General features: G+C 34.0%; 1 protein-coding gene across 2 annotated transcripts in view; it reads left to right on the plus strand.

Moving 5' to 3' along the window:
* Csmd3 (CUB and Sushi multiple domains 3) overlaps window positions 1-25,626 on the plus strand; it is a 1,090,370-nt gene that overhangs the window by 136,673 nt on the left and 928,071 nt on the right. For both annotated transcript variants that reach the window (XM_051159708.1, XM_051159709.1), the window contains exon 3: window positions 23,547-23,659. In XM_051159708.1, the coding sequence (XP_051015665.1) occupies window positions 23,547-23,659 (113 nt within the window). The remainder of the gene's footprint in view (window positions 1-23,546; window positions 23,660-25,626) is intronic.

The following is a 25,626-nucleotide window of genomic DNA, read 5'->3' on the forward strand; positions in this document are numbered from 1 at the left end:
ATTTTCATATTTATAATATGAAATAATCAAAAATAATATGGAAAAAGTCACTTATGTTTTTTATTGAATACTTTTCTTAAGGAAGAAACAAATAAGAGTAGCTGTTTAACCCAGTATTTCTGAATGTATATTCCACTAGGATACTCATATCTGATTCCCATGGCACCATTTCAGATATTATTCCCAATACTCTTACTCCTACAGGTAATAAAATTTTATTTCACATTTTTAATTTTTTTTTTCAAAAAATACAGAATTTCATCCAACAGATATTTGAATTTAAGTAAATTGGAGGTTTGCTTACTAGTTAGATACCTTCATGTGTTTAAAAATAGTATTTAGAAGACAACAGGTTTTTAGCCATATTGTTATTATTTTAGTTATGTTTGTAGTATAGAAATATGAAGTAAGCCCCTCACCTATGCTGTTGAAAGCATTATCCATTTCAACTAAATCCTCAGCACAGAAGACTTACTGAAACCAGACAAATATACAGTCAGATAAATTTTATTGATCGTACTATTATATAATCATTTTATTAAATATAAAATCTATTACCAAGAAAAAATAAGGCTCGGAAGATAGCAAGAGGTAAAAATACTTACTGCTCTCCCAGAAGGTTGGTCTCAGTAGCCGTGTTGGGTGCCACACATCTGCCTCTGACTCCAACTCCAGGGTATCTGAGAGTTTCTTTTGGTCTCTGTAGGTACCAACACACAAAAAACATACATTCACAGAAATACACACACACAACCATAAATAAAATTAAAGCTTTCAAAGGCAGAAGACAATGATTCATATCAGTATACCTACTGGCCTTTGGAAACCATGTGTAGTTTTAAGACAACATTAATTGAAAGGATTATTGTAAAAATGACCATGTTCAAGACAAATATTTTATGGATGAGTCATGTTTTATGCATGTCTTACTAACTTTGCTATTGCTCTGACAAAAAAAAAGTGACCAAAGCAATTTGTATAACAAAGATTTTAATTGGGGGTTTACTGGTCAGAGGGTGAGCCTAGGATCACTATGGCAAGCACAATGGCAGCAGGCAGGCAGATATGTTGCTGGGGCAGTAGCTGAGAATTTAACTTTTGTCTCAAAGCAACAGGCAGAAAGAACAAAGAGTAAATGGCTTGACCTCAGTGACCTCCAACAAGGTCTTACCTCCTAATCTTTCTGAATCAGTTTCACCAAATATGCAAATAATGAGTTTTCTTGGACCATTCTTATTTACAATGCAGTAAAGATGTTTTAGACATTGAGCATACATAGTAATACAATGAAATTGTCACATGTATGTGTATATATATATATATATATATATATATATATATATATATATATATATATATATATATATAATATGGATTTTTGGCTACATTTATGGACAACATGTTCTCTCAAGAATGCTGAAATGCTAAAAACTCTTTAATTTTACATCAAATGCTTGAGACAGAAAATACATCTGGATTATTAAGTTTATGTTAAAAATTCATTGTAAAAACCTCATATTGATTTTGTGAAAAGTTACAGTAATTTTTGTGGTGAAGATTAAAAAGATAAGATAAAATCACTTTACATTCATATAATTGTTTTTTAATAATAAGTATCAACCCTTACAATATACTAGCTTAAACATTTAGCTTTATCTTACAAAGTAGGATCATTATGGTTTTACTTATAACTCTACCAAATAGAACGGTCTTACAAAGACAGAAATCAGTCTTTTAAAATTAATGATATTCTTAAACATTGAAATAAATACATTGCTGTTATTACATATACCTCGCAACATATTCCTACTTGTGGTAATAAAAAGTCAAACTAAAAATGTCAGAATCAGCTATAGTTCAGTCATATTTCCCTTGATAGATGTTATTAATAAAACATTAAATATGAACTACTGCTACAGAAAAAAATACCCTTTTATTGTGATAATTATTTTAAGATATATGACCCAATCTGTAAGACCTCGTCTCACCTATTCTCAACATAATATTCTCTGATTTTAAGAGTGACATTTCTATTTTACATATGCTCATTGGAAATAGTTAACCAAAATGAGTAATAAATTGTACAGCTGCCTTTCATTTCATGCTATTATAGTAGTCAACACCTCGAATTTTAGTTCAAGTGGAATTTCCTATATTCTCATGCTCTGCTTTACAAACTAACTTTATATATGACTATATTATATACACATAATCAATTATGTCCATATTAGTGCTAATAGAAATAACCAGCATTTCTTTGTTTGGTTTTGTTTTGTTTTCCTTAGAGACAGGGTTTCTCTGTGTTATCTTAATTGTCCTGGAATCACATTGTAGATCAGGCTGACGAACTCACAGTGATCCACCAGCCTCTGTCTTCTGAGTACTGGAAATAAAGATGTGTCAAAGAAATAATTCTAGATTAAAACAGAGCTCTAGATCAACACTGAGTAAGAATACTTCTAATTTGTCTTTCTGTTTCTTTTTAAAATATTTTTAAAATTTTTACATATATATTTTTATTTCTACACATATATACAGTAAACTACCTATAGTAAGAAGAACCATGACACAATGAGGAATTATATAAATGTTACATTCAAAGTGTTTTGGCTATTTTTATTTGACAGCTTTGAAGAAAACATCTTTTCTATCTTGGTTCGTCTAAATTTCTGAATGTAAATCAATCTCCATCACATCTTGCCATTGTCAACTTAAAATATCTATCTAGACCTAAAAACCTAACCCCTTATCTCAGGATCCAGAAAGCAAAAAGGACAGGCTGGGTCCTACACCCTGAAAGCATATTTTAAAGTGTATCAATAAGCCAGGGCTTCCCTAAGGCCTTACCAAGCTACCCTTAATGCTACCATTGCTCCAATCCTTAAGCATATGGACCTTTAAGAGCTACTTAACCAAACCTTTTACCATGCCAAAAAGCATCTCAATTTTGTGGCTGCCATTCTATTACAAACCCACAAAATTAAATTTAATCCCCTCCTCTCCAGATTCACTCCTCTCCTGTCTCTCTTTAGAATACAACAGGCTACTAAGAGTAAATACCAAACATGACAAAATAAAATATAATAAGATGTTCAATAACTCTCATATCACAGTTGGACACAGCAACTCAACATGGGTAAAAGCCAGAGACTCCTTAGTTCTCACAGTCAGAAGTCCCATAAAACTACTAAGCTAAAATTATAATATACATGTTCAGAAGATCTGGTGCGGACCACGTTGGCACTGCACTTGCTGCTTCAGCCCCTGTGAGCAAGCATTCAGCATTGAGACTGTGAGCCTTTTACATGAAAGTGTTGCTGTTTCCTTTCATTTATTCTATGATTGATACTATAGTACCTTATCAAATATACTTTAAAAATACTTAACTGTTCTTTCTAAATGAAACAGTTGGTTGAAATAAAAACATTGGTGAACAATTCCAGAATGACCTCATAGGATCATTTTCAAAGTGTTATTCTTTCTTTTGACTAAAGTAGTAATGAGTGAAAAACAGATCAACACATGAACTCATTTCCATAACAAGAAATTGCTTATTAGCTGGGCAAGGAAACGCAATCTGCAGCTCAGCTTCTTTAGTGACTAGCAAGGGAAATGACAAATTTGAGGTGGGCATAAATCACACAGCCAGAAGTTACCTATGGAAAAAAAAAAAAAAAAAAAAAAAAAAAAAAAGCACTGTTTTAAAGTTTTACTCATCAAACATTTCACCATATTGGAAGTAATACAGCAGCAACTCTAATAGCTAATGCAGTAATGAGAAGTCTACTTCCACTCAAAAACAAATGAAGAAGAGCTCACAGACAAGTTTGTCAGACCGGCATGGGACACGTGGTCAGCATACAGAGGTTTACAGAAATTTTATTCATGATAGAGTCAAACTAAAAGAAGCTACTCAGCCTTTGAATCAGTGTACTATGTTCATTATTGAAATGTGTTGTCATCTTCACTGATTAAGAATGAATGAGCATCTGAGAAAGTGAGAGAGTTTAAATGGGAGGATTCCATCACATCCTTCCCCTGAGAGCTCAGGGAATCCCAAAGAGATTGCAAGGCAGGGGGCTAGAGAGTATGGGAGACACCAAGGGAACAAGGCCCTCTGAGTATACCCTTCATGCTCTCTGTTCCGGTCTGTTCCATCGTTTGTGTGGCATATTCTCTTCTATAATCTGGTCATACTATTACTGAAAATATTTACTTGATAGTTGAGAGAAATGTATCAGTTTTCTGCTATTCTATTGTCCAAAAATTTTCCAAGCTACTAAAATGATCAGTTTTAGTTAGTTTAACTTTGTTTTATAGAATTATTTTCAATCTCTGTGGTATAATTGCCTTTGAACATTATCATAATTCAGGCAACTTTCCATTGCTAAGAAAATTTCAGTCTTTGTATATATAATTCCAGATGCAATTTCTCTCCTATGTTATATCTAAATTGTGATATTAATAGTCTGATGTTGGAGGAACACTTAATTAAGACCCAGAGAAACATCTTTGGAATTCTACGTTTTCTACTTCACAAACAGAAAGCAGCAAATGACTTACCCTCCCAAGCTTTATGGACAGTAAAGATATAACTAAGGCCACCCTCCCAGTAATTTGTAACTTAAATGTGTAAAACATAAACCAGTGCATAACATCAGGGAATATAAGTTTGTTATAATCAGTAATGATGACATATTTTAAAAACATGACTTCTGTGACTCTCCTTACTGTAAGGGAATTAGTGTTTAGAATTTCATTTTCTTTTTTTAAACATATACATTTATTTTTATTACACATAAATAAAACAAACTACATACAACAGGGAAAACCATGAGACAATCATGAGTCATATAAATGTTACATTCGTTAGAGATTTGTCTATTTGTATTCGTCAAACTTGAAGTAAACATCTTACCTATCTTGTTGGGTCTAAATTTCTGAATGAAAGTCAATATCTATCATATTTCATCTTTATTAACTTAAATCATTTATCTTGATCTAAAATGATTTTATCCCCTAACCATCTAAACTTGACTGTAAAACTAAACTATCTAGTCTTCAACCCCCTTCAGAAACTTGAGGAGGAATAAAATTTAAATGCCTGAGTGAACTGGTAGTGCAGGTTTGGCAGTGTCGAAAAAGAAAAAATGACTCAGACAGTTTACTGCCTGAAGAGTCACCCAATGCTCTCTGTAATGTTGGAGCATCATCTTCGGCCTTCTAGCCCAATATTTCTGCCATACTTATTCATGAGGCAGGAACGATTGAGGACTCACTTACCTTGTCTTGCCAGACTGTGTCCTTTGACTCTGCCTGCATCTAAGCTTGCCCGTTTTTAGGCAGAATTTTGTGTGTGTCAGAAATGAGGACATTTAGCCAAGTGGCTTGTTTTTTACATTTGAAACGTGCAGTGAGACTTGCCCTACATCAAAGTGGGTGTCATTTACACACTCAGTTTTCATAGCAAGACTTCTTAAAACAATAGGTAATTGACTTTTCTGATTTTCTTGTTCTCCATTTCATACATAAACCACAAAATTTGATTTCTTCCCTCATTGAATCTATTCATAACAAGTTGATCTTCTAATTGACAGATCCACAGACTAGTTTAAAAGCGCTCACAATAACTTCCAGTGTTAGAATCATTTGGACAAACCTGTGCACTTGTTTGAAATCAGCAAAGCTAATAGAGTGCACAGAAAAGCCAAAGGAACAAGATTTTAATTTCTAACTTTATTATGTATTTGTTATATGTCTTTTAACAATAAATTTCTCATTGTATGCCTTTTTCCTCCATTTTTAAAATGGGGTAATGAAGTAAAGTCATGTGTAATCTAATAAGTTATGCAATTTTAAGAACATGTTGCCCACTTGACACCATGGAGGAAACTTAATAACTGAAAGCATTAAACATTATTTCATTAGTTACAATATCTCTGATCTGACAAAAATCGGTTTTGTTTTCCTTATTTTTTTCATTACAGAAACATTTCAACTTGAATAGGATGGTGAATTTCTATTTCAATACAGTGTGCTTAACTGTAAACTAAAATACGACAAGACTAATATGTTTATATGGTGATGTGTTCACTAATTTATAGAAAGAAGATAAACATAATATTTCAAAGATTATATTCAAAAATTTTAAAAACTACATGGACTAGAATTTAATTTTTAGAAAGAGACAATCATATATGAGAAATTTGTTAAATTTAGCCAGGAAAAATAATATTGAAACAGAAATTAGATGCAATGATTAACCAGAATCTTTAGGTAGGTCCTTATAGGATTGTTTTTTATCTGTACACTTAAATTGTTTTGGTTTATTCTTTGGAATTGTTTTATGAAATGTCAGAAAATATTTATATTTATAAATAGCTACCTAATTAAAATATTAGTTAAGGCTGTTTCCTGTTTCTGGCTATTAAGAATAGAACAGCAATATAAGCATATGAACAAGCCGTTATGTAGTAAGATGTAGAGTTCTTTGCATATATTTTTATAAGTGGTACACCTAGATCTTGGAGTAGATGTATTTTTCAGATCTTTGAGGGAACTCCATAAGGATTTCCATAATGACTTTGCCAGTTTACACTCCCACAAGCAATTAATGTGTTCCCCCTTCTCCTTTTCCTCACCATCATCTGTTTCCATTTGTTTTAGTAGTCTTGGATGAGCTATTCTGACTGAAATAAGATGGAATATCAAAGTAGTTTTAATTCATATTTTGTTGATAGCTAAGGATTAAACACTTCGAAAAGTATTTTTCCGGCATATGAGAATCATCTTTTGAGATTTATCTTTATGATTCTATATGCTATTTTAAAATTTGTTTACTTCTTTTCCTTCTTTTTTAATGTAATATTTTAAATGTATTCTTTGAGAGTTTTATACATGTGTGCAATGTATTATTATCATAGTCACCACCAGTCCTCCTTCTAACATCATCCTTATTCTCTCCCACAAATCTCCCTGCCAACTTCATGCCATCTTTTAATAATGGAATAACCCTGAGAGTCTAATTAGTGCTTTCCATGTATACATGAGTGTAAGGCCATCCGCTGGAACATGGCCAAGTGTCTTTTCTTGATGCTCATGTTGCCCCCCCCTTGTTGACTCTGTTTCTTAGCAATTAAACTTTATTATACAACCCAACTAGCTTATACAAGAAGGAAAAAGGTTAAAGGGACAAAAGAGTGAACCTTCTGGTAGCTGTTCCACAGGACGGGTCCTTAGGTGTCTCTCTGGCCTGCGTGCTGGTCCAGCTGGTCCGCTGCCCCCCCCCCCACCCCCCCCCTCACGCTCTCTCTGCTGCCGACTTTCTAATTCTCTCTTCCCCAACTGCCTGAGTCACATGGGAAGGACCGGCTCCTTCTCCTGGTGAGGGTCCATTAGAAAGACAATAGTCCAGGTGGGGTTCCCAGGTCTGCTTCCTGAATTCCAGACCCAGGATGGCTCCACTCAGTCTGTCACAAGGTATTCATGGGGTGCCCCAAGGGTAAAGCCCGCCAAGACTGCTCCCACCTGTGACAAAGCTTAATCTTTCCCACACCCCCTCATTTTTCTATTTGTATATTATAGATACTAACTCTCTATCAGATGCTTGACTGGTAAAACTTCCTTCTTATTTTGTAGGCTGTTGCTTCAATCAGATGATAGTGTACCTTGTTTCACAGAAAGCTTTCTTTTCCTCTCCTCACAGGCCCATCCTCACACTCCCTCTCCCTCTCCCTATTACACCATGTTCTTCTTCTCAGAGAACCCATGGGCTACCAACCCATCGTGGCACCTCATGTCACAGCATTGTCTCCACACTGAGGCCTGAGAAGTCAGCTCAGCTAGAGGAAAGGGATCCTGAACCAGGCAACAGAATCAGACACAGCCCTTACTCCCATTGTTAGGGGATTCACATGTTAACCAACTTGCACATCTTCTACATATATGTAGTGGGTCTAGGTCCAGCCCATGCAAGCTCTTGTGATGGTGGTTCAATCTCTGTGATTTCCCCATGAGTCCAGGTTAGTTTACCCTAGGTCTTTTTGTGGTATCCTTGACTCCTCTGGCTCTCTTGAGGCCACAGTGACTCCGATACCTAAACCAAACAAAGAAATTTTCATACCAATTATCCTTATGAACATTGATGCAAAATACTCAATAAAATATTCAAAAAAATCCAAGAACCCCCAAAAAATCATCCACAATAATCAAGTAGAGTTTATACAGGAGTGGCTCTATATATGAAAATCCACCAAGGTAATCACCATATAAACAAACCGAAAGAAAAAAAAAAACACATGATCATCTCATTAGATGCTGAAAAAGCATTTGACAAAATCCAACACTCCCTCATGTTAAAAGTCATTGAGAGACAGGGATACAGAGTACACACCTAAACACTAGAAAGGCTATAAACAGCAAGCCTATAACCAACATCCAATTATATGGAGAGAAACCTAAAGCAATTCCACTAAAATCAGGGACTAAGCAAGGCTGCCCACTCTCTCAGTATCTCCTTGACGTAATACTTGAAGTCCTAGCTAGAGCAATAAGAAAACTAAAGGTGTTCAAGAGGATGCAAATTGGAAAGGGAGAAATCAAAGTATTGCTATTCAGAAATGATATAATACTATAAAGTATTTTCTAGGCCAAAGTTTCAAAGACGTTTACATTCCTTTCACATTGCTGCTTCAGGGTCATAAAACCCACACAGCCGTGTTTATAACAGCAACAGACCAAATCTTGGTACCAATTTCTATCTGTTTTATTTTCGTATTGCATTATAAAATACCCTGATGAGAACAACATATAAAAGAAAAGGTTTATTTGGCTTACAACTTCAGGTTGTATTCCATCATTATGGGAAAGTCAAGGCACAGGAACTTGAAAGAACTGATCATAATAAACAATCATAGTAAAGAATAGAATAAACACATGCATGCATGCTCATTATATTCATGTGGAAGATTCTTTACTGAGCATGAGCTTATTAACATAAATATTGGGTGAGTTTAACATCAGAAAAACTATGATGATAATATTGAGCACCAGTCAGGCACAGTAATCATATTTTTATAAATTTCGTTTGATACCGTTCTTTTATAATAACTGTGAGATACTGCTTAGAAATAACCTCTTTTATTTAATTTTAAAGCTACTTGACTAATATCAAATTGCTAATAAGCTAATTCATTTTCTAATTATAAATGCTAGTATATGAGTTAGTTGTCACAGTCTACTGCTTTTCAAAAGTCTTAAAGCTTAGAAAAATAGGCTCATTAGTAGGGGAGTATGCAAGGTGAAGACAGTTTAAGATAATGTGAAATCTCAGCCATTTGTTGTGTAGCATAAACTCATTATGGTTTAAGTTTTCCCAATGGTTGGTGGAGCTTGCCTTTGGAGTTATGGACATTTGTAGCCCTAAAGATCAATTCATGCTATGAATGAAATTAGAAAAAAGTAAGGAAAATGAACCATTAAGGTTATTCTAATGTATTCATAGAAGAACAAATATAAATTGAAATGATTGGCTTTTAAATATTTCATTATTTATACCCTGGGACATATGCATAATATTAACCGTAAAGAGCAAATGTCATACTCACTGGGAAAAATTGTTTACTGAAATGGCCTGTCTTAACACCGTGAGCTGATGAAACCTTGTAACACTATTTTTGAAAAAAAAAATTGTTTTATCCATTAGCTGGTAGTTTTACCCTCAGTGTAACTCTCAGGGTTCAGAAAAACCTGGATAATCCAAGCTCAAAAGTGTTTAATGAGAAAAAGCCAAAGCTGTGACTGACACATTTTGATCACATGGAGCCTTCATGACTCTTAGTAAATTCATAATTTAGAATATTTGCAAGAAAATACTAGTAATGAGCTCCTTATTAAGAATATTAAAGTAACATCTTTGAACATAGAGTCTGCTAAACAAGTGACCAAGCCTCTGTTCTAATGCCACAAAGCCACTGAAGCTTGCAATGCCATAGGAAAGACTTGCATGTCTAATCACAGCTTAAGCCTCAGAGAAGTGCCTTCCTTTGCAAAATGTATTTGGCCATTAGAGGCATTCTACGACAGTCTTTCTAAGCTTTGTAGGTGCTTCAAATAATAGAAGAGAAGGTGAAGAAATAACTTCTGACTGGCTGCTTACATTTTTATCCATATTTATATTCACATCCATGTATATCCAATTCATCCATCTATTATTTTTCACTTCTCTACGATCATATTTTCATATTGGTGTTTCTAACCTGCTGAATTTGACTTTTTAAAAAATATACTTTATTAGTTTATTCATATTACATCTGAATTGTCATCCCGTCCCTTGTATTCTCCCATTCCTCCCTCTCTCCCATTTTCCCCTTACTCCCCTCTCCTGTGACTGTGACTGAGGGGGACCTCCTCCCCCTGTATATGCTCATAGGGTATCAAGTCTCTTCTTGGTAACCTGCTGTCCTTCCTCTGAGTGCCACCAGGTCTCCCCATCCAGGGGATGTATCACAGACGATCATTGCTTATTAACAGTGATTTGTTCTCATAAATGTATCATCACATAGTTTCAAAATTTTGTAATTATCATAGATTTGTGTTTACATAAACAGTAATTACCTTTTGAACATTTAAGATATATGGTTTTGTCTACCATATTAGGATGACAAATCTCTAATGTGAAATATTATAAATATCTAAGGCACAGTTGTAAGAACAGTGTCACTATTTGTTCCATTTTCATTTATAATAACATATTTTACCATAGACCCATATGTAACAAGTCTCATGATTATATTCACTTGAATCTTTAGCTTATTAATCTGAGCTATTGATACAATTATTAAAATATTTATATACTTATCTATGTCTATAATACCATGTGTCATATTTTCACATCATCTTGAATCATTATGATATATTTCATGCCCCCCTTGTAAATAAGCCATGCTTGATTTATTGTAATATAAACCTCTGTTACTATAAACATCAACTTTCCAATTTTTTTCCTGAAATATTTAAAATCATATAGAAGACATTCTTTCAGCCCATTTCTTATATATATATATATATATATATATATAATTTTAAGAGTTGTCAAAAGAAAATAAAATTTTGAAATAATTCATATGCAAAAATCCTAAAATAACAAGAAATGATATAATAAATGTAGGAGCACAATGCATGTAAAGGAAGGGAATTTGATTATGAATCATAGTATTGATGAATATAATATTTGGTTAATATTCTTAGGTTCTGGAAATTAATAAAACAGATAAAATATAATAAGATAAAATCTATCACATCAGAGTTGGACAAGTCAAACAAATAAAAGGAAAAGTCAAACAAATAACATGAGTGGGGCACCAAAATCAGAGGTCAACACATTCCCACATTCCAGAATCCTATTTAAAGAATAAGAAACTAAAGTAGAAGCCACTTAAAAAAAAATGTAGAGGACTTGGTGCAGACTGTTGCAGGCCGTGTGTAAGCTACCTCGGTTTCTATGAGTTCATATGTGAATTGATCATGTCAATTTAGAGGGGCTTGTTATAACGCTGGCTGTTATAACTCTTCAGGTTCCCTGAGAGGTGGGATTTCCTGGGAGCACAGCATTTAAGGTTGAGTGTTACAAGATATGTCACTTTCTATATTTGTTCCCATGTGCTGGAGGAAGATGCTTCTTGGTGGTGGCTGAATGGCTGGACAAGGCACGGATATATGAGTGTAGCAGAATGTCATAAGGAGTCATTTTATATATATATATACATATATATATATATACATATATATATATATATATATATATATACATATATATATACACATACGTACATACATATATGTACACACAAATACACATATCAATAAATATATGTATATGTATATATATTAGTACATTATAGTGGTATTTGGTTTTACTCTCAGGCCCTTGGATGTCTTGTCTCTGGTTTTTCATCTGTAGGGCTTCTGTTTCATCTTGTAGAGTGGGCCTTAAATTGAATCAGATATTTGTTGGTTGTTCGTTAGTCTCACAGTCTTTGTTCTACCCTTGCCATACCATAGCAAGCAAGCAGGATAACAATGTAGATCCAAGCTTTCATAGCTGCCTTTGTGTTCACATTTGTCCTTTGGTAGAAGATGGCGTATTACCTGTAGCAATGTAGGGGTAATGCTAGCATCTAGGGGTAAAGATTGTGTCTAGCCACCAGCTCAATTACTACATATTCAGTGAGTTCTGTAGATGTTGTTTTATACAATGGGCCCTTGCTGTCTGTCTGTGGAGAACAATGTATAGTCTTTGTAAAAGCCTGGTCTTTTTTTGGATTCCCTTGGGACCCCTTTGGCCAATTACTCAATTATATATTGTACAGTATTTTGTATCCGTCCGGCCTTCAAAACAAATAACAGACACAGGGAGTCTGAACCAGCACTTCGCAAGACAGAGCCTGAACTACTTCTAATCTACTTGCAAACTGAATAACTACTCTAAACCTTATTACATACAAATATTCCAAACACTTGCCACTATGATCCCTTGGCCAGTCCACGACCAGTTCCCACCATCTTCCTCCAACCATCAAAAACACCTCTTTCCTCTCCAACTGTCAAACTTTTTTCTCTCTTCCAGGAAGTCCCGCCTTCCACTTCCTGTACTTCTGCCCAGCTGATTGGCTAAACAGTGCTTTATTGAAAGTTGATACATTCACTTAGTATTCCTCCATAATATATAACTGAATCCTAGTACTGGTAACTTCATTTGGTGACAAGAGATGACCTCTTAATACTCTGTCTCCATATTATTTGGAAATCTCATTTAGATAGGTTTCCCATGTGTACATATTTTAGAAGTTCTACTGCTCTTCAGATGAATCTTAATTTTAGCAGGCTTTCCCCATATTCCCTCCAACTTCCCCTTTTCCCCATTCTCCACTTGATACTCCCATTCAGCTTCCCCAACATCAATAACTATTTATAGTTTCCATTCTATAAAGAGATCTCTGTACCCTCTATCCCTTGATTGACACCTACTCTGTGCAGTTCTATGGATTGTAGATGGGTTATCATTTGACTCACCGCTAATGTCCACTTATACATGAATACATACTGTATTTGTCTGTCTTGATCTGACATACCTCCACTTGGGTTTTTTTCTATTTTTATACATTTATTTGAAATTTCATGAAGTTATTTTTGGTTTTATGGATAATTAATACTCGGTTGTGTAAATGTAACACATTTCCTATAGCCATATAAATCCACTTATTCTTTCTGTTGAGGGACATCAAAGTTGTTTCCTATTTCTAGCTGTTATGAGTGGAGAAGCAATAAATATGTTTGAGTGAGTGTTCTTGTGGTTGGATAGATGTGCAATTTTTGGTATATGCCAAAAAGGAGTATAGCTGGATTTTGGAGTAGATAGAATTCCTATTTCTGAGGAATTGCCGTATTGATTTCCATATTGGCTGAAAATGTTTTCACTACCACTAGCAATGGATGCATGTTTCCCTTACTCTACAACCTTGGCAGCATGGGCCTTCCCTTTTATTACTGATCTTAGCCAATTTGATGGTTGTAAGACGGAATCTCAAAGTAGTTTAGATTTACAGTTCCATGATGGTTGAAGATGTTGAATGTTTAAGCATTTCTTATCCATTTGAGTTTCCTTTGTGGTGAATTGCCTGTTTAGATCTGTGTCCCATTTTTAAATTGGACTATTTTTTTTTTCTTCTACCTAGGTTATGGGTTCTTTATATATTTTGGCTATGAATCCTCTACCACATGTGTAATTGGTATAAATCTTTCCCCAGTCTGTGGACTGCTGCTTTGTCAGAATAGTGGTGTCTTTTGCAGTGCAGAAGCTTCTCAGTGTTATGAAGTGCCACTTTTAATCATTGTGCTTAGTGCCTGTGTTAATGATGTTCTCTTCAGAACTTCTCTTCCTGTGACAATGAATTTAAATCTCTTCCCCACTTTCTCTTTTATCAAGCTCAGTATTTTAGTTTTATGTTGAGGTTTTGATCCATGAGAAGATGAATTTTGTGCAGCGTGTTAATACATAAAGTACAGATATGTTTGTGCTGTTCTAAATGTACACTGCCAGTTTTACCTGCACCATTGGGTAAAGATCCTGTCGTTTTTTTTTTTTTCAAAGTGTATTTCTGGCTTATGTATAGATAAAAAAAAATGTATGTAGATTTATGTCTGGGTCTCAATTTGATTCCATATATAATCTTATCTAGTTTTGTGTCAATATCAATACCATGCTAGTGATTTTTTGTTTTTATGATAGCTTTTTAGTAAAAATATCAAGAATTGTAAAACCTTACAAAAGTTCTTATTGAGGTGTTTCTTTCATGTCACTTATGCAATTTGGCATCTTGTCTCTCCTATCTTACTCAGAAATGCTATGAACAATTTCATATTGAAAGGCCATATATGGTTTTCTTATAACTTAAGTTTCTTTTATTTTTACATATACATTTATATTATTATACATATATACAATAAACTTCCCACATTAAGAATAACCCTGAAACAATCAGGAATTATATAAATTTTACATTCATAGTGTTTTGGCTATTTGTATTTGGCAGCCTTGAAGAAAGCATCACTCCTATCTTGGTGCACCTAAAATTCATAATGTAAATACAAAAAAAAAGAAAGGGAAAATGGTAGAACATAGGCTATTCTGAGACTAAGTGAGGAGAACAAAACCAGTATTGAGTGTGATACAATTTTCCCTTCTTTGTGTCCATGAACTATATATAAATACACCTAGTTTCCTCATTCACTTCAGGTTTTCCTGAGCATTCAGCCAGTTTTATCAGGAAGCCGTATTCATCTTTGAGCTTTGTGTGTTAAAATAACTTTAGTTGTCTGTGCATCGCTTTACTCCAGAGACTGGACCTCAATGGAGTGTGAACTCTTAAAGGATGGGGACTAGCTCCCTCTATTTTCTATGTAGAAAAAGTTGAATAAAGACATGCTTAAGTTAAAAAAAAATAATAGTTTAGATTTCTTTCAATATTATATCAATGTCCAAGTTATTATGTTAGTGCTTTCCATATTTTCATCCACACAAACTTTTAGGTGATTTATTTAATTCACCCTGTAACTACTTTCAGTTATTATGGAATGAAACACTATGAATTTTAACTATTTCTGTAAGGCAAAATGTGATGAGGCATATTTTCGGAAGGAGGCATGAAAACTGTAGTGATACAATCTCTAGCTGCATAACCATCAGCCTCTGATAATAAGAGCCTTACAAAAGTATAAAAATTCTAATTGCTAGGTAATTTCAAGTGGTTCTATGATACCAGTTGCCAGAAAACATTATTTTCTGTATTGCTGGCCTCAAAAGGTAAAGTTACATAGACACAAGTCTATTTGCAATTATTTTTAAGATTAAATTACTGCAAAGTAGTAGATCTGAAATTTACATATAAAACATATTTGCATTTTACCTCTATTGACACCTTAGGTAGTATAAAATCATAGTATATATTGGATAAAAGAATTTTCTATAAAGTAACTTGTACTCATTCAGACATTGTGAAAATTCGCTATGTTATGTATTGCTAAATGTCTATGTTATCGTTTATGTTTTCCTCTCAGAAATATTTGATGAAGTGGCATAGTGGCTGGCAATTTCTTTTAAAGAAAGTCTACAGAGCAGCCATATTTTCTATGGACTGCTGTTGAGGGAATGACAGCTCAGAAATCATTGTAAGCTGTTTAAATTCATGCAGCTGACAGCCACTGGGGCATAGAAACAAACTTATAACTTCTGACCCTAATCCATTTCTTTCCTCACTATGATTTTCTATGAGACAAATATTTTTTAATGAAGACAGGACTTATTCCTAACTCATTTTTGTTTCCTCATAAACCTGTAGGACTTTCCTAACAAGCGTGCAACATAGATATGAGCATAAAATTTAAAAAGTATATAACCTTAACTCACTGAGCCTGGCTATAGTCATGAAGTCATAGAATAAAGACCAAGAATGATGAAGGCGCATTCTCTTACTACAGCTGCCAGTGATTTGTGGGGAAAAAAAACACCAATGGTTAGCAAAGCTAGTTCTCTGCTGAAAATTAATGTAAACAAGGCAGTACAGTGTGCAGTGTTCTCACTATAATACATTTTTCTTCCATTTCACAATGATATACAGCTCTCTGTTTCTCTCTTTGCCTGTCTTGGTCTCTCTGTCTTTCTGCCTCTTTCTGTCTTTATCTCTTCACCCTCTTTCTCTTCTTTAATCATGAAATATAGCTGCTGTTGCTCAGCTAAACTTGGGATTGGGTCAAGTTCTGTGTTGTCAGTGTACTAGAGGCCACATCATTAAACAGAACACAGGACCTTACCCTTTCTCTCCCAGTAGCCCAAAAATGCTAATATCTCCCAAGTTAGTAGACACATTACATATACACTCCCTTCTTTCTATGTTGACCTTTCATCTGGCGGAAGCTTGCATAGGTCTTATTTACCCATCAAAGTGATTATGAGGTCATGTGTGCATCTGCCATTGTTGAGTCTATAAAACATCATTTCCCTGATGTAACCCACCAACTTTTGATCTTGATGTTTTTCTGCCTTCAGCAATGATTCCTCAACCTTGGGGAGAGATATGCATGGCCAACTCATTTAACTAATTGAACAGGTACTTACTGATGGTCTCTATTACAGTAGGCATTAATTGAAGCATAAATGGTAGACTAGTAAAATCATGAAACTCTCTTTTCAGAGCTTAGAGTCCAAATGGAAAGCAGACATATTAATTATATATTACCTATAATAAAAATAGTAAAATTAAAATTCTTTTGGGATATAGATCTTTATGTTTGTCCAAAATCAAGTCTTATAGGAGAGAAAGGACAAGTCATTGTAAATACTCATAACTATCATATTTTCTTTATTATTTGAACTGAAACAAATAAAAAATTCTCTTCCTATATTTAATTTCATTACATGCTAATTAATTGTAAATGCAGACAACTAGCCTTTACCATGAAAAGAATTTTCCTATTACACTTCTGTATGTAGGTAATTACTAATAAAATGTCTAAACACTGCAAAAAACAATAGATTATTTAAATATTTGTGCAAGGACATTTGTAGTCAAATAGAAATAAATTATAAGTTGATCTGTACATTTGAATGCCAAAGTTTTAATGTTCTAATTAGCTTTGTAAAGACAAAAGAGGCTGAACTGGGGGTTCATCAGAGAAGCTAGTTGCTGGTCTGTGATTAGAGGTGGTCCAGTGATAAAGAGCACTGTCTGCACTTTCAGAAGACTGGGATTTGATTTACAGCACACATGGTGAGTCAAAACTGTAATTCCATGCCCAGAAATTCTGATGGCCTGTTTCAGCTTCCATGGGTACCAGGCACTCACATAATATACAGATTATGTATACAGACAAAATATGAATATGCATAAAACAAGAAAGTAATTGTTACATTGTTGTTGTTTTGTTTTGTTTTGAGGCATGGTTTCTCTGTATAGCCCTTGCTGTCCTGCACTCACTCTGTAGACCAGGCTGGCCACAAACTCACTGAGATCTGCCTGCCTCTGCCCAAGAAGGTAATTTTTAAGAAGATGAAATAGACATGGTAATAAAGCCTTAGTCTTAGAAATGGGTTTACTGTGAACCTTACCAAGGTTTTAAAAAGTATCCCTATCCATCCTGTTTTGTTTTGTTTTTGTATTTCTTTCTGTAATTAAAATGGTATATTCATCCAATATAAAGATCTTTTAAATTTTTAAACAAGTAAATACTGTTCAAAATGTTAGAATTTGCATGTTTCAGAGTAGTCATTAGGTTCCAAAGGGATTCCTTAGTGAATTACAGGGTCCATTGATATTTATGCAGATACTTACTTTGTTTCTAAGATACAACAGAGGGCTGTGCACTATCTCCCGAGGCTGAGTCTAGTTCCTGCCAATGTAACAGGCTAAAACCACAGGTGCATCATTATTTGACTGCTGTGTACAGTTCTAGTTGTATTTTGCTGAGCTAAAAACAACTGCTCAGGGCTACATTTTTTTTTTTTTTTTTTTTTTTTTTTTTTGTGGGTGATGGTTGGAGATGATGGGTTTCTCTTCTTTTCAAGCTCCTCCTGGCTACCTGATATTACTTGACTTATATTCCTCTTCTATCTTCAAAGCCAGCAGTTGTTTCATTCTCACATTTGATCCCGTAATTTCATCTTTTTCTCTAACCACTGCCTCTATTGTGCGAATTCTCTGGAGCTATTCAAACTATACAGCATGACTTCCAACTCTGTTGTTCTAGATTATGTCTGTAATGTTCCATTAGCTATGGACGGTGACACTAAAGAGTTCTGTGCATTGAAGCCTGCATTCAAAAATCACAAGTCAGTTGTTTGGTTTTGACTTGACAATATTTTCTTTCTTTTTTTTTTTTTTTTTTTTTTTTTTTTGTTTGTTTGTTTGTTTGTTTTAAATTTTTTACTATTAATTTATTCTTGATACATCTCAATGGTTATCTCATCCCTTGTGTCCTCCCATTCTTCCCTCCCTCCCCTTTTCCCCTTATTCCCTCCCCTATGACTGTTCCTGAGGGGGATTACCTCACCCTGTATATGCTCATAGGGTATAAGGTCTCTTCTCGGTAATCTGCTGTCCTTCCTCTGAGTGCCACCAGGTCTCCCACTCCAGGGGAGGGGGGCACCAGAGTACGTGAGAAAGTCATATCCCCTCTCCACTCAAGTGTGGAGACTGTTCTGACTATTGGCTAGATCTGGGTAGGGGTTTAAAGTTTACTGCCTGTATTGTCCTTGGCTGGTGCCTTAGTTTGAGCGGGACCCCTGGGCCCAAATCTGCATATACACGTGCCTTAGAAATATTTGGACTTCACTTTGTCTGAGAATATTTCTTGTTTGATATAAAAAAGAATCGGAATCCTTCACTGACGGAAATGTTTAAGAGGTGTTTTTCTGTTTTACTTCTCTTAAAATTAAACTGTGATTGTAGACTGTTTCCCTATTGTTTCTGCTCCTTCCCCTGTACACTTCCCATTGTTACCTCCCAAAATATTTTCTGTTATATATATATATATATATATACATATATATAATATATATTACATATATGTACATGCATGCAGGTGTGCATGTGTGTGCCTAAACATATAAATACCACTTAGTTAGTTCATATAATGATTCTTTTATGTATTGATTTCAGGGCTGACCACTTGATATTGGTTAACTAATTAGGGATATCTTTCCTGGGGAAGACTATGTCTCCTACTCTCAGCATTCCTTAGTTGACTGTAGTTCTTTGAGGGTGGGTGCCACACAGTTTCTGCCTTCCACATTAGCATGTCTATTGGTGATATTCTTCTTCAGTTCTTTTTTAGGCATCCATAGTGTTGAGATATCATTTCCATAAATTCTTTGTCATTTCTGGAAGATACGATCTCACGAAAGATTTCATTGGCTGCTGTTCCTTAATATCCTTTCTTTCCCTTCTTTTATGATTTTCCCAGAAGCTTAGACGCAGGAGTTGTGTTGTATATGTATCCATTTGACAAGTTGTGGATTTTGTAATAGTCTCTTTCTGTTGAAAATAGAAGTTTCTTTGCTGACAACCATCTGTGGGTATAAAAGCAAACATTTAGAATGTAGTTAGCAATTAAGATGATTTAATAAAGTGGTAGTAGTAAGTTTTTCTTTAATATGCATGACCTCACTAGCCCTCAATAGTTGAGTTTCCAGTAGATGGTATTTTATCACTGCCTCCTATTGAGTGGGCCTTAAGTCCAATTTATCGCAATAGCTAAAAAGTGCAATAGTTGTATTCATAGTTTGGTAGTACAGAACATTTTGATTCAGGAGCTATTTTCATTTATACATATATTTCCCATAGATTATGTACATATTTTTCAAAACGTGTAAAATATCTGTGAAATATTACTTATAAAGAATATGAATAACAAATGTCTACATACTGAAGAGTAAATAAATAAGAATATACATGGAATATGGCATAACAATGATCAATGATTCCATTCCACTCTAGCCGCAGAACAAATATAATATTAAGTCAAGGAATACAGAGGTGGCATAATTTTTATCTTTCAGTACACATAAATCTTTGAAATGTGAGTATCTATTATTTAGTAGAAGTCAGGGTGATGGCTGTCTCTTTGGAGGAAAATAAACAAGGGGACATGAAACCAGAATTCAGTATTATAAGCAATGTTTTCTTCCTTAATCTGAAATATATTCTATCAATTCAACAATTTGTATACGTTTTATATAAACTTTTATGAAAGAAAAAAGTAGGAGAAAAACCATAATCATACTACACATTTGTTCGTATTTCTTTCAGACTGTAATTGTCTAAATTTAAAAAGCTATGTTTACCTTAGTTATGCAGTTGAAGTTACTTACAGTTAGACTTGTAATATCATATCTAGCTAATGCTCACTAATAACTAGTATTGGCAGAATTTTGGTTCTGTAAGAACAGCTGAAAATATTTGATAGCATAGCACAGGAAAACTTGCAGGTAGAATAAATAATATAGATATTAAAGCAGGGAGATACATTTAACATAATTGAATTGCATTAGAATTTACAAGTTGAGAACTTTCTTCAATTGAAGGGAGAAAAGAAATTAATAGGATGGTAAAGCAAAAGAAAGAGAAAGATAAGAAGAAAGAAAAGAACCACAAGAGCAGGCTCAAATGATTTAAAAAAAAAAAAAAAAAAGTAGACAACAAAAGGAGTAACAGAATCACACCAGGTCCTGAATCTCAGAACAATTCAACTCCTCATCCCTCTAGGAAGAAAACTACTTAATTTCAAAACTACATGGAGCTGAATTCTAGCAACAGCTTTATTGCTTTGAATGAGAGGCTAGTGTAGTTCAGAGACGTCTGAGAGCGTAAAGGACACCTTAATTGTGCCCTGTAAGATGATAAGCAAAGAATCATCTTGGCTGTGCTCTTACAGACCTATGCAAGTGTGAGGTATAAGTTTGTAGTAACTAGAAACAGGGGCACAAACAGAACACATCTATTCTTCATCACAAAAGCTTTGTAATATCCGATACATAAAGGCAGTGTCAGTGAGTTCTAAATTTTTTAATTTTGCAGAGAATATTATATGACACTAATATAAGTAAAATGTGGTTTGTTAAAAACATAAATACAGATGTGTTATACGCTTCTGATAGGAGATACAACTCTAACCAAATGCCAAGGAAACCACTCAGAAAATTAAGTTCTGGGTAGATGATGCAGTTTGTAAAGCAGTTGGAACACAAGCATGGCAGCCTGACTTTGGATTGCCTTGCCCATGTTAAACCCACAAAGAGAAGTACAAGTCTGTAACCCCAGGGACCTGGGAAGACAAGAGGATTCACTCAACTCTTTGGCCAGCCAAACTCATTATCAGTGACTCCTTGGTTGGGTGATAGACCATGTGCCCCCCAAACAAGGTGGATAATGATCAAGAAATAAACCCAATACTGATCCTTAGCCCCCATAAGAACACATGTGCAGAGGTGCCACCGAGAACATTTGCAAACATATTCTGACGCACATATAGAACACACATGCACACCCACACACGCATGCGCACACACACAAACACATGCATATATAAACATGCATATACACACCATAGATTTATTTTACAAAATGTTTTTATACATAGCTTACAGGGTGCAGCTTGTATAGCAAGAGAACAAATCAAGTTCCTGAATTTACCCTGGAAAATTAAAAACATGCTAGATTTCCTATAAATGTAACTTTTATTCTTCTGATGTAATTGTCTCAAAGGCTTATCTTTCTGCTTACCTGGGCCTAGTCTTTTTATAATCTAGTCCAATATTGATTTCAGCCTCTGATTCATACAGCTGAATAAGCTGAACTTTTCCAGTACTTTCTAAATTTTGACTGGCTGGTTCAACTCACCTGTTCTGGCTAAACTCTACTCCAAGCTGACTGAATTGCTCTGATTGGCCTCATCTAATCTACTAATCTGTTCTAATCTTCTGGCTTGTTCTCTTTATTTTGAGGATTCTGTCTTCACCTGAGTCTAGCTTGTTTTCTTTGCCACCTGTCTCAATAAATTTGTTCATGTAAAACTGTCTCTGAGCTCCATGAACAGAACTGCCACCAACTGAACTGCCATGAACCCAGTTCCACTGCATTGCCTCTTAACTCATGACTCAAGGAACCCAGAGATACATGTCTCTGTCTCTTAGATGCTGGGATTAAAGGGGTATACCACCATGCCTGGGCCTAAGCTTCTCTTTACCTGAAACTTGCTCTATACCAGGCTATCCTTGAACTCAGAGATCTGCTTGCCTCTTTCTCCTGGGATTGAAAATGTGTCTTTAATACTGTCTGGTCACACACTTCTTAGAAGGTATTTGGATGTGATCCCTTACCAGAGAAGCCATGTTGGTGGACTAAAATTCCTCTACAATTTAAAAATCTAGAAATATATTGGACAAACTCAAAGAACATAGATATCTCTTAATATTAGAATGAGATTAAATACATGTTTATGTAATATACTATAAATTCTTCCAAAACCATGGTTCTCAAGTTGTGATGCATTGAGCTCTGAAGGTAAAAAGGCATTTTCAAAAAATCTAGTTTTAAAACAATTTCCATTACTACTACTACTACTAGATATTATTTGCTACTTTTATTACATTGACATTTTAGTCAAAGTATACTATAATGACACTTAAAACTTCTTTTATGGTATTACAGCTTAATTAGTGGCTTTGTATAAGTACAAATAGTCACTAGCCATTTTATCCTTTACTGACATTAAGAAAAAAAGAGTACGATTACATTACACATGCCATAAGCTCCTTAACAAATAATAAAACAAAATAGCAAGTATGCATTAAACATTTTTATGTCTGTAAACATTTGTATGCTGTCTTAAGGAGAAACAGATACATATTTTTGAGTTGGCAGCTGAATTAGATGCTCTTTATAATAGAATATAAATAGAAATAGAAAATAAAGTGACTTGCACTTGTTACTATTGTTTCTTGCACTTGAGTGTTTAATTTCTCCTTTCTTGTATTTACTTTTCTAATGCTAAATTGTAATTTGTTAGTTCAAGGACATTTAACCCCAATCATATTATTATCATCACACAAATCATATATTTAACATTTTCTTCTAAAGGATTACTTACTAAAACTAATGGCACACAATAGTCTCAAACATATATTTGCACAATTCTCATTCCAAAAGTTTGAACTAATAACAATATTAGGGCTGGAGGGGTGGAGGAAGGGATGGGAAAAAAGAATTTTAATATAAGGGGTAATGTTGATAGACATTATAAAAAGCAATATGCATATACTTGCATCAATAAAATGTATTTGTATACACTTATACCTTGATGGCTAATTTATACTAGGAAGAAAAAAATGTGTTCATGAATATACATTCAAAAAAAGAATTTGATAACATAGCTTCTAATCCTCCTAGAAACCTTGTTAATGATTACAGAGCTAAAAATGTTATTCTACTTTTTAGGTTAACAGGATTTCACCTACCACCACCAGTAACCAGTACCAAATCTGTGTTCTCACTACGGTTGACCAGTGACTTTGCTGTTAGTGCTCACGGATTTAAAGTGTATTATGAAGGTAAGCTGTAGTAATATAAAAGACACAAATTATCATTTTAATGTATTTAAGCCACAATTCTCTGGGTGTGATGATGGAAGACTAATAACCATAGGAAGCATAAAAAGTGTCAGTGTTCATCTAATTGCCTCAAATATTGTGAAGAGATGGCTTTAATTTATTTTTATAAATTAAGTAAAATTTAATTTTATTTTGTGTATGTGCACAATAGGGTATCAGACTCTCTACACCCAACGAACGTCCATTCTTATTGATCACAATGTACTCTACGTGGCCAGTTTTACTCTATTTTACCTTTTCACACCACCACCGTCTTAGCATGAGAAGAGTTTTCTTTTGTTCTCTTAAGATTTAAGAATGAAATCAGTATAATGTTTAATGAACCATATTTTAAAGTAAAAAGCAGTGTGGTACAGGAATAACAAGGGAAAAAGAGTAATAGGGTGCTATAGAGAAATCCCAGTTCTGTTGAGGGTGCTGAAAATGTGTAGAAATACATACTTTCAGTGAATAAAGTGTCTAAAGATAATAAAAATCTATACTTGAATATTTAAGTAGAAATCATGAATTTATAAATTTTTGTTCATTATTTTAAAACAATACTTACTTACATTATATAAGAGAAATATTATCCTTAACCACAATGGTATTATATCCTTTTCAACTTTTCTTTCTAGCATTTGTTTTCAGCATTTGCCTGCTAGATCTAACACTGCCATTAATATATATATATATATATATATATATATATATATATATATATATATGTGTGTGTGTGTGTAAGTTTAAAACTTTGTTATTGTTTCTATATACAATAGTAGTACAGTGCACTATGGAGTGACATCACCAGCCAAGAGACATTCTTTCTACCCTATACATTCATGCAATGTATAATAGAATGTTTACAGAGCATACTGGAAAACAAATACAAAAGGAACACATTTTCCACAACACAAATTTAAGCATTTTACATCTGAGAAAGATACAAAAATAATTGTTATATTATGCAGTTTTTCTATTCTTATAAAATATATTGTACCAGGGAAAGGAAATGTTTCCTAAGTTAGTCATAAAGAGCTACCTATGTATAGGTTTTGAAGAGAGTTTTCTATTACACACACTTCTGAGCTATTTCCTGTTTCAAAGAAAAATAAACTCAAAATAGCTTTATTCCTTATATTCATTTTTACAAGGCTACAAATACAATAGCTAAGCATTTTCATTAGCCTTGGCAAGTTAATTCATACATATTCATTACCACAATCACAAAAGTTTAATGTAATTTTTACACTACTTTGGATGTTAAGAATGCAACTATTTTCTAAGTGCCTTTTAAGAAAAAAACTTAAAAATTTTTCATTAAAGTACAAAGTTATTTTTAGGGTAGTTTATACTTCAGACAAGTACAAATTATATTAATAATATAATAACAACTGATAAATTTTGACATTTGCATATACCGTGGTTTAACTGTCCAATTTTATAAACTCATTTTTAAAAATGTTTCAGTATCTCTCATTGCCACTATAAATCAGCTCTCAATTCCTCAGCGTTTTTGTCAATAAAATTTTCTGTCATCATTTTTTTTCAGGAAAAAATAAATACATGTTTTCATATTTTCAAATGCAGTTTTGGAATGTTCTAATTGTAAATATATGACACCATTATCCAGATAGCAGTGAGGGCTTGGCTATCACAATTTGGTATCTTGGCCATGTATCTCTGTTTCTGTAACACCCTAAATTTCCTAGTTTAATATAGTACACACTATGTAACTCTGTAGATCTGTATTTGAAAATATTAATGATCTCTATTGCATCGTTTGCTCAGGGTCCCCTTAAGTGATATAAAAATATGAGCTGAGCTCTCATCAGAAAGAACAGACAATCTCAACTTTAAAGCTCATTCTTGTTATTCTGGGCTATGATCCTTCTAGGTTGTGGAACTGAGATATAGTCTACTTATTA

The sequence above is a fragment of the Acomys russatus genome, chromosome 17, assembly GCF_903995435.1.
Source record: "Acomys russatus chromosome 17, mAcoRus1.1, whole genome shotgun sequence".
In the NCBI taxonomy this organism is placed as follows: Eukaryota; Metazoa; Chordata; class Mammalia; order Rodentia; family Muridae; genus Acomys; species Acomys russatus.